This window comes from Triturus cristatus, chromosome 3_2 (genome assembly GCF_964204655.1).
Source record: "Triturus cristatus chromosome 3_2, aTriCri1.1, whole genome shotgun sequence".
Lineage (NCBI taxonomy): Eukaryota > Metazoa > Chordata > Amphibia > Caudata > Salamandridae > Triturus > Triturus cristatus.
In genome coordinates, this window is record NC_140584.1 from 1,031,382,933 (window position 1) to 1,031,395,793 (window position 12,861).

General features: G+C 46.0%; 1 protein-coding gene across 2 annotated transcripts in view; it reads right to left on the minus strand.

Annotated features, from left to right (window-relative positions):
* The window catches only part of STX1A (syntaxin 1A), a 912,703-nt gene that overhangs the window by 87,360 nt on the left and 812,482 nt on the right, over nucleotides 1-12,861 (minus strand). For both annotated transcript variants that reach the window (XR_014980056.1, XM_085649675.1), the window contains exon 7: nucleotides 1,346-1,419. Coding sequence is in view for 1 of the 2 variants with exons in the window: in XM_085649675.1 (XP_085505801.1) it covers nucleotides 1,346-1,419 (74 nt within the window). In the remaining variant the exon portion in view is untranslated. The remainder of the gene's footprint in view (nucleotides 1-1,345; nucleotides 1,420-12,861) is intronic.

The window sequence follows — 12,861 nt, forward strand, 5'->3', positions numbered from 1 at the left end:
GCCATGCACAATTGTTAAAATACAGAGATCACAAGCATCTGTACTAAAAAGGTTTTTACAACATTAGAATCTACACAGTACATTTCTGAAAAAGCGAAATTCAACAAGGAGTAAACAAAAGACGGTGAGACAGGCAGTTCATTGCCAGTGTTTCAAGTGCAGTAGTTAATTTAAGAATTCTTGAGCTAAACATATGCCTTTTCATTGCTGTGCATACATTCTAGAAGGAAGAATCTGGTCGTGATTCCAAGAATTATTCTAACGTGCTAAATCACAAAGTGCCATGTGATAACTATTGTCCTGGCTTTGAAGGAACGCCAGTGTTGTAACTTTAAGACCCTAAAAGTGTTACGAGTGTGCCTAAATTCCTTAATGTACTGTCCACTCTGTCCAAAACGTTTATCAAGTTGGCTACTGCTTGTGGGTGGGCATCATTCAGCAGGAAATCGACCGCACCCTGTATTGTCCGTGTTCCTTGTTTGATAAAGCAGTGGTGAAGAAACCATTTGTGTTCATGAGCTTACACAGGACATTCAGAGAAGGTACACAAATGGATCCACCACACATTTTTGAGGATTCAATTTATGTGCATACCAGACACTGAACTTTGTGGTCATTTGCTACAATCTGTAAATAAGGGGCTAAAGACCTGTAGATTCGCTGGTTTCAAGCCTGAGTCTTTGTCGCATGTGTGTTGCCTTTGCCCAGGCTGTTAAAAGAAGAGAAGATATTGGCTGAAACCAATATTTAGATCCCTGGAGATCTGGAATGTTAAGGAAGCTGTAGCATGCATTATGGGAAGTGATAATGCTCAGCCGAACTTGAACTGTGAAGTTCATTGACAATATACAATATCACTTGTAAACGACTATTGTTCATAGGATTTCTTTGTTTTTATAATAACTGCATTTTCAAATGTTTGATAATGTTTTAAACTTGACCTGTAAATTTTAATTGTTCTGTATGCAATTCTGAAAGCATATGAAATTGGTATGTTACTGTAAAGGTTTTTATTACCTACATAAAATGTATTTTCTATTTACTCAATTGTATTCATTCCTGATGATAGGGTTTCTCCTACCTTTATTGTAACTTATTTAGATTAGTCTTGATTACAGTGGCTACAGTTTGAGTTTGGGCTAAAAGACAATTTTGCTCTTTTTCTTATAGATTGTTTAGAAGTAAGAAGCATTAGGCAGACTAACTGAGCATTCTAGTACATGGGAGGCACTGGTCATTAGGAGTATGAGCCCTAATTCACTGCGCTTCAAATCAACCACTAAAATGTTTACAAATGTTCACAGGACATCCCTTGTTGCCAGCGGAGGAAAGGCTGCTTACTCACCCCAGAGGAGAAGATGGCAGGGTTTCCGCTCTCCAACATGTCCTCGATTTCCTCGTTCGTTGTACTTCTCCCTGCTGAATAGGCAGAAATATCATAGACTAATCAGAATTCAGTAGCACATTTAAATACTTAGCAGATCTAAGGATAGCAGATCTAAGGATCTTACCAGAGGAGTTCACTAGCATAATCTGAACAGGCTGCAAGTGACAGTGTAGAACAAGGATGTGACCATAGGAGAGCAGGATTTATGAATACAAAGTGTAGTGATTTGTCCTGTTTTGTTAACTGCAGGCACCTCGGGAAGGTCGTATATCACAAAACCTAGATCCAAACTTTCATTATTCTGTGTTTGCTGTTATGAAAATAATGTTTACATTTCAGATGACTGACATGCCAGATTCAACTGGAAGGCTGAGAAGAACAGTTACAGATTCAAATGCCTTGATTGCTCTTACTGGATTTTTGCTACTTGGTAAAACTGCTCAATTATTTACCTTGAAACATGCCATGGCTGTGGTCTGTATGGAAAACTGCAACCTGAAGTTGAAGCAGTGGAAAAATAACCTAAACTTGTCCACCTATATATTCCACAGAGTCATTGGAAAGTCTAGGTGGACCAGGGGACAGGGTCTGGAAAACCTCTCCACAATCAGATAAGACAATGTAACCAGTGGTAAGGGTTACAAAATCCAACACGTCAAACTCAATGGGTTAAATGCGAGTACACTAGGTAGACAGCCATCTTCAAAGATATTATAGAAGTGCCAGCCCTCAACAAGTAAAGAGTGTCACTATACCAACATGGCCCTTCCATTTATAATGGCATTTATTACGCAAGCACCACTGTTCCAATATCCATCCTCTGGTAATGGACAGCTTACTAGAGGACCCTAACTGTGGAGATCATTGACAATATAGAATATCACTTGTACATGACTATTGTTCAATGGCCAGTGGAACAGGGAACAGACTGACCCAGGATGCAAAGCACTACCCTATGCAGGGTTTGTAGTTTCAAATGCAATTTCCGTGTCTGAGCTCCTCGCCTCCCTGCATACCATAGGCTAACTACTTTCAATTATTCCAGGTACTAAAACAGCATCTACCAAAGGACTAAAAGCAACCCAAGAGCCTCCTTGGACCTAATAACTACTCAGCATTGGAAGGGAAAAATAGATTGCAAAAGTCACATTATGAGGTTTCCAGGCACATTTGTTAAAGTTTTATAGACTCTAAAAAATTATTCTGTTCTAAATGAAGGGTCATTGTATTTTCATTTAGGGTTTGAAGTCTGCCTGAAAGAGAGCGCATATCAACTGTCTGGTAGGAGCGATATGATTTCTAAAGTAATATGATAATGTGTTGAAATTATATGTTGTGTTGACTGGCTCACTTTTTCTATTAAATGCAGTTTACGTTTTAGTAAAATTCTTTCGGCTTTGTACTAAAGATGTTAACTTTTGTATGGGGTTGAAAATGAATTACTCAGCAAAGGAGAGTGTATGGGCCAAGTTAATTTATTTGACCAATCAGTTATAAAGTTAATTTATTTTAGAAATTAGTTAGGAAACTTATGCATTTAAAATATGGGAAATGTCAGTACATTATGCATAGATGAACTTGTCTTCCAATGGAGTACAAACTTTACACCAACCTAAGAGTAGCTTTTAATTGAATGAAAACGTCACTGCATGAGCGACCAGTTTGGCTGATATGTTTGACAATTGTACTTGGTCTCTGTATTTATGTGTATATTGGGTTAAAATAGCCCCAGTACACAAAAGAATGTCTGTACCGACATTGCATACATGGTCCCCTGCCTCATAAAGCCCTAAGTGGAATGTCAGAACGTCTGACAAGCAAAGAAATACCCTTAAGCTTGCAAATTATTCTGTGCACTCTTCATATTTTCTGAAGGAAACCAAAGCAAACGGTTGGCTCCTAAGGGTAGCTACGCGTGAGTCCTAAGCATTAACTTTCACATTGGAAGTGAAGGGATGGGAATACATGGAGACACCGCTCCTACAAGCGGACAGAGATTTCTTGATTTTGGGGAAAAACAAATGTGTGAATTGGGCAGCCTCAACCAAATCTTACAGGATTTGACTATGGAACACTGTACTAAATAGGGGTGTAGATCAGTTTAGAGAAAGTTTAATATTGTAATATTCAGGGTCTGAAACAAATGTATCCCGTTTATAGCTTCTACTGTGACCCGCAGACTCTGTACCCAGTTTAGATCCTAAAAGATTTCCTTAGATTCTAAAGACGGACCAATAAGATCTCTTCATATTAGAGTCAGGAAAGCCCACCAAGTCAAGAACAATAGCAGCTCTGCAGCAAGTATTTGGTATATTGTAGCAGATGAAACAAAGAGTGATAAATAATTATTTCCTGGAGTCCGAGGAAATTACTTGATGATCACAAATCCTGCAGCTGCATGCACTACCCTCGGATCAGTTTATCTTAATTTTCTCCTTTTTATTTCCATTTCCATCTTCCCCTTCACCCAAGCCTATAAATCCTGGTTTGTCTCATACTTTGAAATAGGTATTAGAGCCACTTTCATGCACATACAGTTTATTTTTGTAGCAATAAGGCAGAAATTGGAATCAAAATCAACTTTCTAGACTCCATTTGGACCAGTGCCGTACTCCACTGCTGTTCATAACATGCCTGTATATCTGCTTTTGTAGCCCCAATTCCAAGGACACTTTGTGGACTGTATCTGCAAAATCCAGGAAGGAAACGGGTGCCAGAGACTACAGAAGCTAAAAGGCTGTTTGCTTAAAGTGCTGTGCCTTACTGCATACAGGAGTAATTAGAGAAATTGTAAGATCCAAAGTTTGTAAAAGCTCAACCATGGAATAATTGGTAAACAATTTAAAGACTTGGCCAAACTAAGTTGCCTAAATCAGGCAAGGGAAGAGGCAACATCCCTCGCCTTCGCTAGCATCTTGACACTGCCCATATTTTTCCTATCTCTACAAAACTCTTTCTCAAAAGCTGCTGCTAGTCTACTATGAGTTCATGGAGCCATGTTTGGCCTCTGCCTTTTAGCCCAGCCTGCTAGTGAGAAACAATTCTAAAAATCCTGCTGAAAGATGGGGGACAGGCATTCGGGGGAGCAAAAATCTTTTTATCCAGTACTGGCAATCCAATATCACCATCACAGAGCCCAACATAACTAAATGATAAGAGGACACTTGGACACCCAATGCAGAGATGTATTCTATAACAATATCTGGCTTAGCACATTTGTCATTCATGTGTTGTCCATCACTGCATAATATAAATAATTAAATCAATCGATCTATCAGGGGTTTTGCAGAGCACACTACTCACCCTCAAGGGTCTCAGGGCGCTAGGGAAGGGGTACCTAGAGCCAGGTCTTGAGGTCCAATCTGAATTGGTGCAGTGTCGGGCTCTGTCGGAGATGAAGGAGGAGTTTGTTCCAGGTCTTGGCTGCGAGGTAGGAGAAGGATCTTCCACCATCTCTGGTCCTGTAGAAGCGAGAGACGGTGGCTAGGGGAGGTCGGCTGAGTGGAGGTTTCTCTTGGGGGCGTGGAAGGAAATTCTGCCATTGAGGTATTGGGATCCGGTGTTGTGGAGGGCTTTGTAGGTGTGTGTGAGCAGCTTGAAGGTTATTCTTTTTTGGACGGTGAGCCAGTAGAGGTTGCTGAGGTGTTGGGTTATGTGGTAGTTTCGTGGGATATCGAGGATAAGTCTGGCTGCGGCGTTCTAGAAGGTTTGAAGTTTGCGGAGGAGGTTCTTGTTGATTCCGGCGTAGAGGCATTGCCATAGTCCAGTCTGCTGGTGATGAGTGTGTGGGTGATGGTTTTGCTGGAGTTGGGGGGGATCCACTTGAATGACTTGCGGAGTATGCGGAGGGTGTTGAAGCATGAGGAGGATACGGCGTTGATGTGGCGGATCATGGTGAGTGAAGAGTCGAGAATGAGGCCGATGTTGCGTGCATGGTCGTTTGGGGTGGGAAGGTTTCCGAGGGTGGGAGACCACCAGGTGTGGTCCCAGGCGAAGGGTGTGGAGCCGAGGATGAGGACTTCTGCAATCTCAGAGTTGAGGGTCAGGCAGCTGTTGCTCATCCAGGTCGTGATGGCTTTCATCCCTTCTTGGAAGTTGTGCCTTGTGATATTGGGTTCCTTGGTGAGGGAGAGGATGAGCTGAGTGTCATCGGCATAGGAGGCGATGTTGAGACCGTGGTTTCTGACGATGTTTGAGAGGGGGGTGGGCCATGTAGAAGTTGAAGAGTGTGGGGCTGAGGGAGGTTCCTTGGAGTATTCCGCATCTGATCTCTGTTGGTTCTGAGAGGAAGGGTGGGAGTCTTATTCTCTGTGCTCTACCATATAGGAAGGAGTGTATCCAGTCTAAGGGCTTTCCTTGAATGCCTGCGTTGTGGAGTCTGGTGGCTAGTGTGCATTAGGAGACAGTGTAGAAAGTTGCTGATAGATCCAGGAGGATGAGGGCTGTGGTGTGGCCTTGGTCGAGGAGAGTGCGGATGTCAGTGATGGCGAGGAGGGTGGCCTCGGTGGTGTAGTTGCTGCGGAATCCGGACTGAGAGGTGTCTAGGATGCTGTGGGTTTCTATGAAGTTTGCTAGCTTGGTGTTGACGGCCTTTACGATGACTTTGGCGACAATAGGAAGCAGTGAGATGGGCCTGTAACTCTTGAGGTCTGTTGGGTGTGCGGAGGGCTTCTTTAAGAGGGGGTTGACTTCGCACGCTTCCAGTTGTCAGAGAAGGTGGCTAGTTGATAGTACATGTAGCTCGGGTGCGATGGCGGCCCTGTGGAAGATGTGCGACGGGCAGGGGTCAGAAGGTGCTCCGGAGTGGATGCTCTCTACTGTAGTTAAGGTGTCTTCTGTGGTGAGAGGGGTCCAGGTGAGAAGGGTCTGTTGGGTGGTGTTGTTGGGGGTGGGAGTTGAGGCGGTGACATGGTCTTGATCGTCGAAGTTGTCGTAGAGAGTTTTGATCTTGAGGTGGGAGAAGGAGCTGAGTTTGTTGTAGAGGTCTTGGGAGGGAGGGACATCAGTTGTTTTGCTGTTGGGTTTGGCGAAATCCTGAATGATGGTTTAAAGTTCTGTGGAGTTGTGGGCGTTGGCGAGGATTCAATCTTGGATGAAGTTTTTCTTTGTTGATTTCATGAATTGGTGGTGTGCTGTGAGGGCTGTTTTGTATGCAGTGCCTGCTTCCGGGGTTCTGCTGTTTCTCCACGTCTTCTCCAGTCGTTGGCAGGAGCACTTGGATTCTCAGAGTTTCATGGTGAACCAGTTGACTTTCTTGTTGTGTCATCCTGTGGTGTTCTGGAGGGGGGCAAGTGTGTTGGCGCAGTTGGTGATCCACTGGTGGAGGTTGTTTTCCGCTTTGGTGGCATCTATCGCAGTAGAGGGTGGAGTGCAGGTGAGGACGGAGATGAGGAGTTCTGGGGAGACTTTGTTCCAGCTTCTCTGTGGGATGCGGTGCGTGGGCTTGGGTGCAGTGTGTTTTGTGAAAGAGGAATGGATGCGGTGGTGGTCGGTCCAGAACAGTTCCGTGTTGTGGCTGAAGTGAATGTTGTTTCCTTTTGCGAAGATGGGGCTGAGTGTGTGTCCTGCTGAGTGAGTGGGGGTGGAGACAAGTTGTTTCAGTCCTATGTTGGTGAAGTTATCCAGGAGGGCGGTGTTGTTATCGATATGGTTGTCCAGGTAGAAGTTCTGGTCCCCGAGTAGTATGTAGTCCGGAGAGGGCGTGGGGTGCGATGTGGTCGGCGATGATGTTGAAGGAGGTGCGGGGTCCAGGCGATCTGTAGGCGAGTGATCATCGGAACGTCATTTTGAGGTTGGGCTGGATCTGGAAGTGGATGTGTTCCATGGGAGGGGTATGCGGATGGAGCTTTTGTGGACGATGGAAAGGCCTCACCCTGGGTGGATGGGCGGTCTTTTCCCAGGATCTTGTATCTGTCGGGGATGGTGGTTGCGATGTTGGAGCTGGCGTTGGTCCAGGCTTCTGTGAGGAAGGCGACGTCGGGCGTGTGGCTGTTGAGGAGGTCCCAGATTTCTACAGCGTGTCTGTGCAGGGAGCGTATGTTGAAAAGGATGCAGTCCAGTGGTTTCTGTACGCTGGCGTCCAGTGGGCTGGAGGCTACTGCTGGGGTCCTGAGGTGGGTGAAGGTGGTGCGGCAGTGTCGACAGGAGATCGGGCCTTGAGTGTTGCTCGGCATCGAGAGCTGTCAGTTGTTGTTGCGTCCGGGGTTGAGTGCGTGGAGAGTGTCGAGGTTATAGCAGCAGGGGCTCGGGGGACCAGGGTCCCTGGCGAAGACTGGCTTGCCATTTGGCGCACCAGCGCGCGCCCTCTGTGCACGGCCGCCATCAAGTAGGGGTCAGGGCAGTCAGGTGGGAGCAGGAACGACATGCTGGGGGGGAGGGGCAGCGTGTGCAGCAGCCGCAGGCAGTCCAGGAAGAGGGAGCGTGGAAGACATGAGGGAAATAGAGAGAAAAGGGACAGAAAGCGGAACAGGCCAGGAGAAAAGATGCACAATGGAGGAGAGAAGGCAGAGAGAAAGATGCAAAACTAGATGAAAAGGCAAAGAAACAGAGGCACAATGGAGAAATAAAGTCTTGGCACAGTGAACTTGGCACAGTTGTGATCTACTATACAGAATATAAACCACATTACAGTTAAACGCATAAGTCTATTGAGATGAGGAGACACATAGATGAGTCTTTAGATGAGGGATAACACAAACAATATTTGTATCTATTGATGCTCCCAATTAAGGAACTGTTTATAGTAGGGGAAGCTATGACTTTTTTTAATTGATGTTTAGAATCAGACTTTGTATGGATGACACAGTTCTCTGAAAGCAAAGACAACTTTGTTGTAGGAGTTGGATATTAGAAGCCAGCCATCAAGATAAGGGTAAACAAAGACTACTTTGCTTGCGAGCAAAGTCAATCCTATTGCCATGTATTTGGAGAAAGTGCGCTCTGAAGATTTTAGGCTTAATGTAAGAGCCTTCAACTGGAATTGCACACTATTTACCAGGAAACCTCAAATTCTTGATATTCTGGAAAACTGTAAGGCAGGCCTAGATCAGTATGTTGTACAGGTCATTAGAATGTTTTGATTAAACTTTATAACCACGGCCAGCAACTCAAAAGACCATATCCTCCTGGACCCCTTCCGATCTGGATTTCAAGCTAACCACAGCACCAAGATAGCCCTGATCCCAGCCGCAAACGACATTAGAGCCCTCCTGGACAGTGGGGAAACAACAGCCCTCCTGGAAATGTCCGCCATGTTTGACGCCGTCTCCCACCACATCCTGATCAACAGACTCCACCACATCAGGATTCAAGGAAATGCCCTCAAATGGATCGCCTTGTACCTCACCACCAGAACCCAAAGGATCCTCCTCCCACCATTCACCTCCGAGCCCAAGAAGATCATCTGTGGTGTCTCCCAAGGATCATCCATTAGCCTAACCCTCTTCAACACCTACATGACCCCCTGGCTACAAAATCCCAGATCACACGGACTCAGCATCATCTCCTACGTCGATGACACACAGCTAATACTCTCACTGTCTGAAAATCCCTCCACCACCAAAGCGAAATTCCACAAATGCATGAAGAACATCACAGACTTGATGAAGGACAACTGTCTCAAATTCAACACCGAAAAAATTGAAGTCCTCATCTTAGTGAACAACACCTCGTCAAGGATCGATGCATGGTGGCCAGACGATCTCATCACACCCCTGCCACAACAGACCTCACTGGCAACCTCGGCATCATTCTGGATAGGAAGGTATCCATGGAGAAGCAAGTCAAGGCAGTCTCCTCTGCCTCCTTCCACACCCTTCAGATGCTCCGCAAGATCTTTAGGTGGCTTTGTGCAGACACCAGAAAGACCGTTACACAGGCCCTCATCACCAGCAGACTGGACTACAGAAACCCACTCAATATAGGATCGCTGCACACCTCCTGAAGAGACTACAAACAATACAGAACTCAGCGGCAAGACTTATACTCAACCTCCCCAGGAGGACCCATATCACACCACATCTCAAGAACTGGCTCATGATTCAGAAGAGATGCCAATTCAAGGTGCTGACCAATACGTACTAGGCCCTGCACAATGAAGGACCAACATACATCAACAAACACCTGACTCTCCACTAACTGACCAGACACCTTCGCTCAGCTTCCCTCTCCCTCGCAGACACCGCACGGATCAGTTGAGCCAACAGCGGAGGACGCTCCTTCTCGTACCTGGCACCCACAGCTTGGAAAAACCTCCCCCTGTACCTCAGGACCGCACCTTCGCTCCAGCTATTCAGAAGGAAAATGAAGACCTGTATGTTTGAATGATCAAACCTCCACGCTGCAGCAAACAGCAGCTCTATAAAATTAAAACTCCTAATATAACAATATAAACAAATCAGACTTCGAACCACTCCACAGATTCGGTGTCTTACATAAAAACTATACATAAAGCACTCTACAGACAGGGCGGTTTTCAAGTGGCATGAATCCAAAGACGCTTTCACACATACTGCCACCAATGCGCTTTACAGATGCAGCATCTTTTATACCAATGTGTCCAAGTCACTTTACAGAAGCACCTTTCTTACAAGCTCTATTTAAACCACCTTAAATACAAAACCACTTATGCATACTGAACTCTCAAGAATTTTACAGTCTGATCCTGCAAAACATATCCAAAGCACTTCAGAGCACCTTTTACGCACTATTATCATAAGTATTTTACAGACTTATTTTATGCAAACTTTATAAATAATATCAAGTGAGGACAGTTTCTGCCAAACAAAGTGTACATAAAGCAATATACAGACAGAACATATATTTTTTAAACTGTATCTAAAGCACTTTTACGAGTCCATGAAGGCCTTTGATGCATACGGTCTCCAGAGCCTTTCATAGACACAGAATCTAACACACATAATAGCATAAAATCTATGTTCGGTTGATAAAACAGCCATAAAAGAATACAATCAACATCATTATAAAACCATCACAAACATTTTTCATAATATAATAATCAATAAAACAAGAGCCACCCATCCTGGCAGAACAGTACATCAGTTAATCAGGTTTTGACCTCCTAAACACCAAGGCAGCTGGCAAAAAAGCAAAAATAGTAAAAAATAACACATTTATTGGGAATCATCTGGAGCTATATCAGGGCCGGCCTTACTTGGAAGAAATTCGTTGACTTCAACAGGGGAATTAAATATATCTTACCAGGCCAAACAAAGTAGGAGTAAAACATTACAAAATGAAGGGTGTACTCCGGACACTTACTGTCACAGCTGCAGGGCAACCTAGCCTCAGGCAAGTTCCAGCCACACAGGACACCAAAAGATGATGGAGTAGATTAAACCTGAACCTGGCCAGGAGAAACCTATCTTGCTGAAGGTGAACCCGAGCTAGATATGGCTCTTTACAGTTTTCAGTAGCATGTGACTCATCGCCGATGGTTGCTGCAGCACAGTAGGGGACTTAAGGACACCATATCTGTTGTTTGACCAAGGCCAAGCTCCCCCTGCACCGAAAACGCTAGGGTGGAAGGTGATACCTGTACTATTTGGTGTAAACATTTGTTCTCAATGGTTTGGATCATGTCTAGGTTTACATAACCCCAAACCTCACTACCATACCGAAGCTAGGCAACACATTTAGCCTGACAGATTTTTAGACAAGCCCTTGGCTTCCGGAAGCCTAGCCCTCTTGCGAAGCTGGAGACCATCACCATCGTTTTAATAAGCTTAGATCTTTTAGCCTCAATTAACAGTTTCCAAGTTTTTTTTACGTCAAATAAGACACCCAAGTAATGAATTGTTGTGACTTTACCCAGGGTAAAATGAGGCACATTAAAAGTCTTACTGCTTCTAAATTTTGGGCCCACTACCATAACGCAGGACTTTGAAAAGTTTACAGACAAGTCCAAATTCCCCATAAATACAACAAACCTGGCCAAGAGTAGATCTAACCCCCGGGCTGTGCTGGCCATTAGGACTGCGTCATCCACGTATAACAAAACTGGTAAGGATCTAGCCCCAACTCTAGGGCAGTCTGCCGTGGCTGAAAACAAAGAGGACTGCAGCCCATTCACATATAAAGTAAACAAGAACGGGACAAGGATGCACCCTTGGCGGACAGCACTGCTACTGGGAAATGAGTGAGTACAACCACTGTTTGTTCCCGCCGGGACCTTCCTTTGTTACCTGTTCCCTGAGCGGTGCCACATCAGCTGTTCCTGCCGCCTCCTCCCTCCCGCCGCCGCGTTTGCAATCCCGCGGCCGCAGTGCGGAGGGAGGAAGAGACTACAATACCCAGGCTCCCTCCTTGTTACCACCCCGGAAGCAGCGCGAAGCCATCTCCCGCGCCCGGAGGCGTTTAAATAACGGACACTATCTCGGTGGAGCGGGTGTCTCTGAAGCACAACCACTGTTTGTTCCCGCCGGGACCTTCCTTTGTTACCTGTTCCCTGAGCGGTGCCACATCAGCTGTTCCTGCCGCCTCCTCCGTCCCGCCGCCGCGTTTGCAATCCCGCGGCCGCAGTGCGGAGGGAGGAAGAGACTACAATACCCAGGCTCCCTCCTTGTTACCACCCCGGAAGCAGCGCGAAGCCATCTCCCGCGCCCGGAGGCGTTTAAATAACGGACACTATCTCGGTGGAGCGGGTGTCTCTGAAGCACAACCACTGTTTGTTCCCGCCGGGACCTTCCTTTGTTACCTGTTCCCTGAGCGGTGCCACATCAGCTGTTCCTGCCGCCTCCTCCCTCCCGCCGCCGCGTTTGCAATCCCGCGGCCGCAGTGCGGAGGGAGGAAGAGACTACAATACCCAGGCTCCCTCCTTGTTACCACCCCGGAAGCAGCGCGAAGCCATCTCCCGCGCCCGGAGGCGTTTAAATAACGGACACTACCTCCGCGTCGCGGGACCGCGTGCGGGTGGCGCCGGGCTGATCCCGGGCAGAGGGCGGGCCGTCTGTGGCCGTCATGGGCCAAGGGAGGCCAGGCCGGGCCTCCCCCCTTGGCTCTGGAAAGCAGGACCGATTGCAATATCATTAGTAAGACTTTGCTATCCTTGCCATATTATTCTTACTACAAATTGTGACTGTTAGTTTTTCTATTTGCTTTGCCGGCAGAGTTTGTAATTCATTACCACTTTGTTAGCCGCATGCGTTAAAATGGCCCTCAATCCGCCTGATAATTCAACTAAAATGAATAATCCTTTACTGGGAGCTCCACGGAAAGGTACACTAGATCATTTTTTGGCAAAAGCGGTCTCGAGCCTAGACCATCAAATAGCGGACACAGAGCGCTGTTTGTCTCTTGGCCCATTTCCCAATAAACGTTCATCTTTAGGCCTTATCCAAACAATCCCCTCTCCTAAATCACTACCTACGGTCAATACTTCCACTCAAATAAGTGATCCAGGTATTCCCCTGCTTTTACAAACCCAGCCATTGATAGCGGATACCCCAATGGAACCT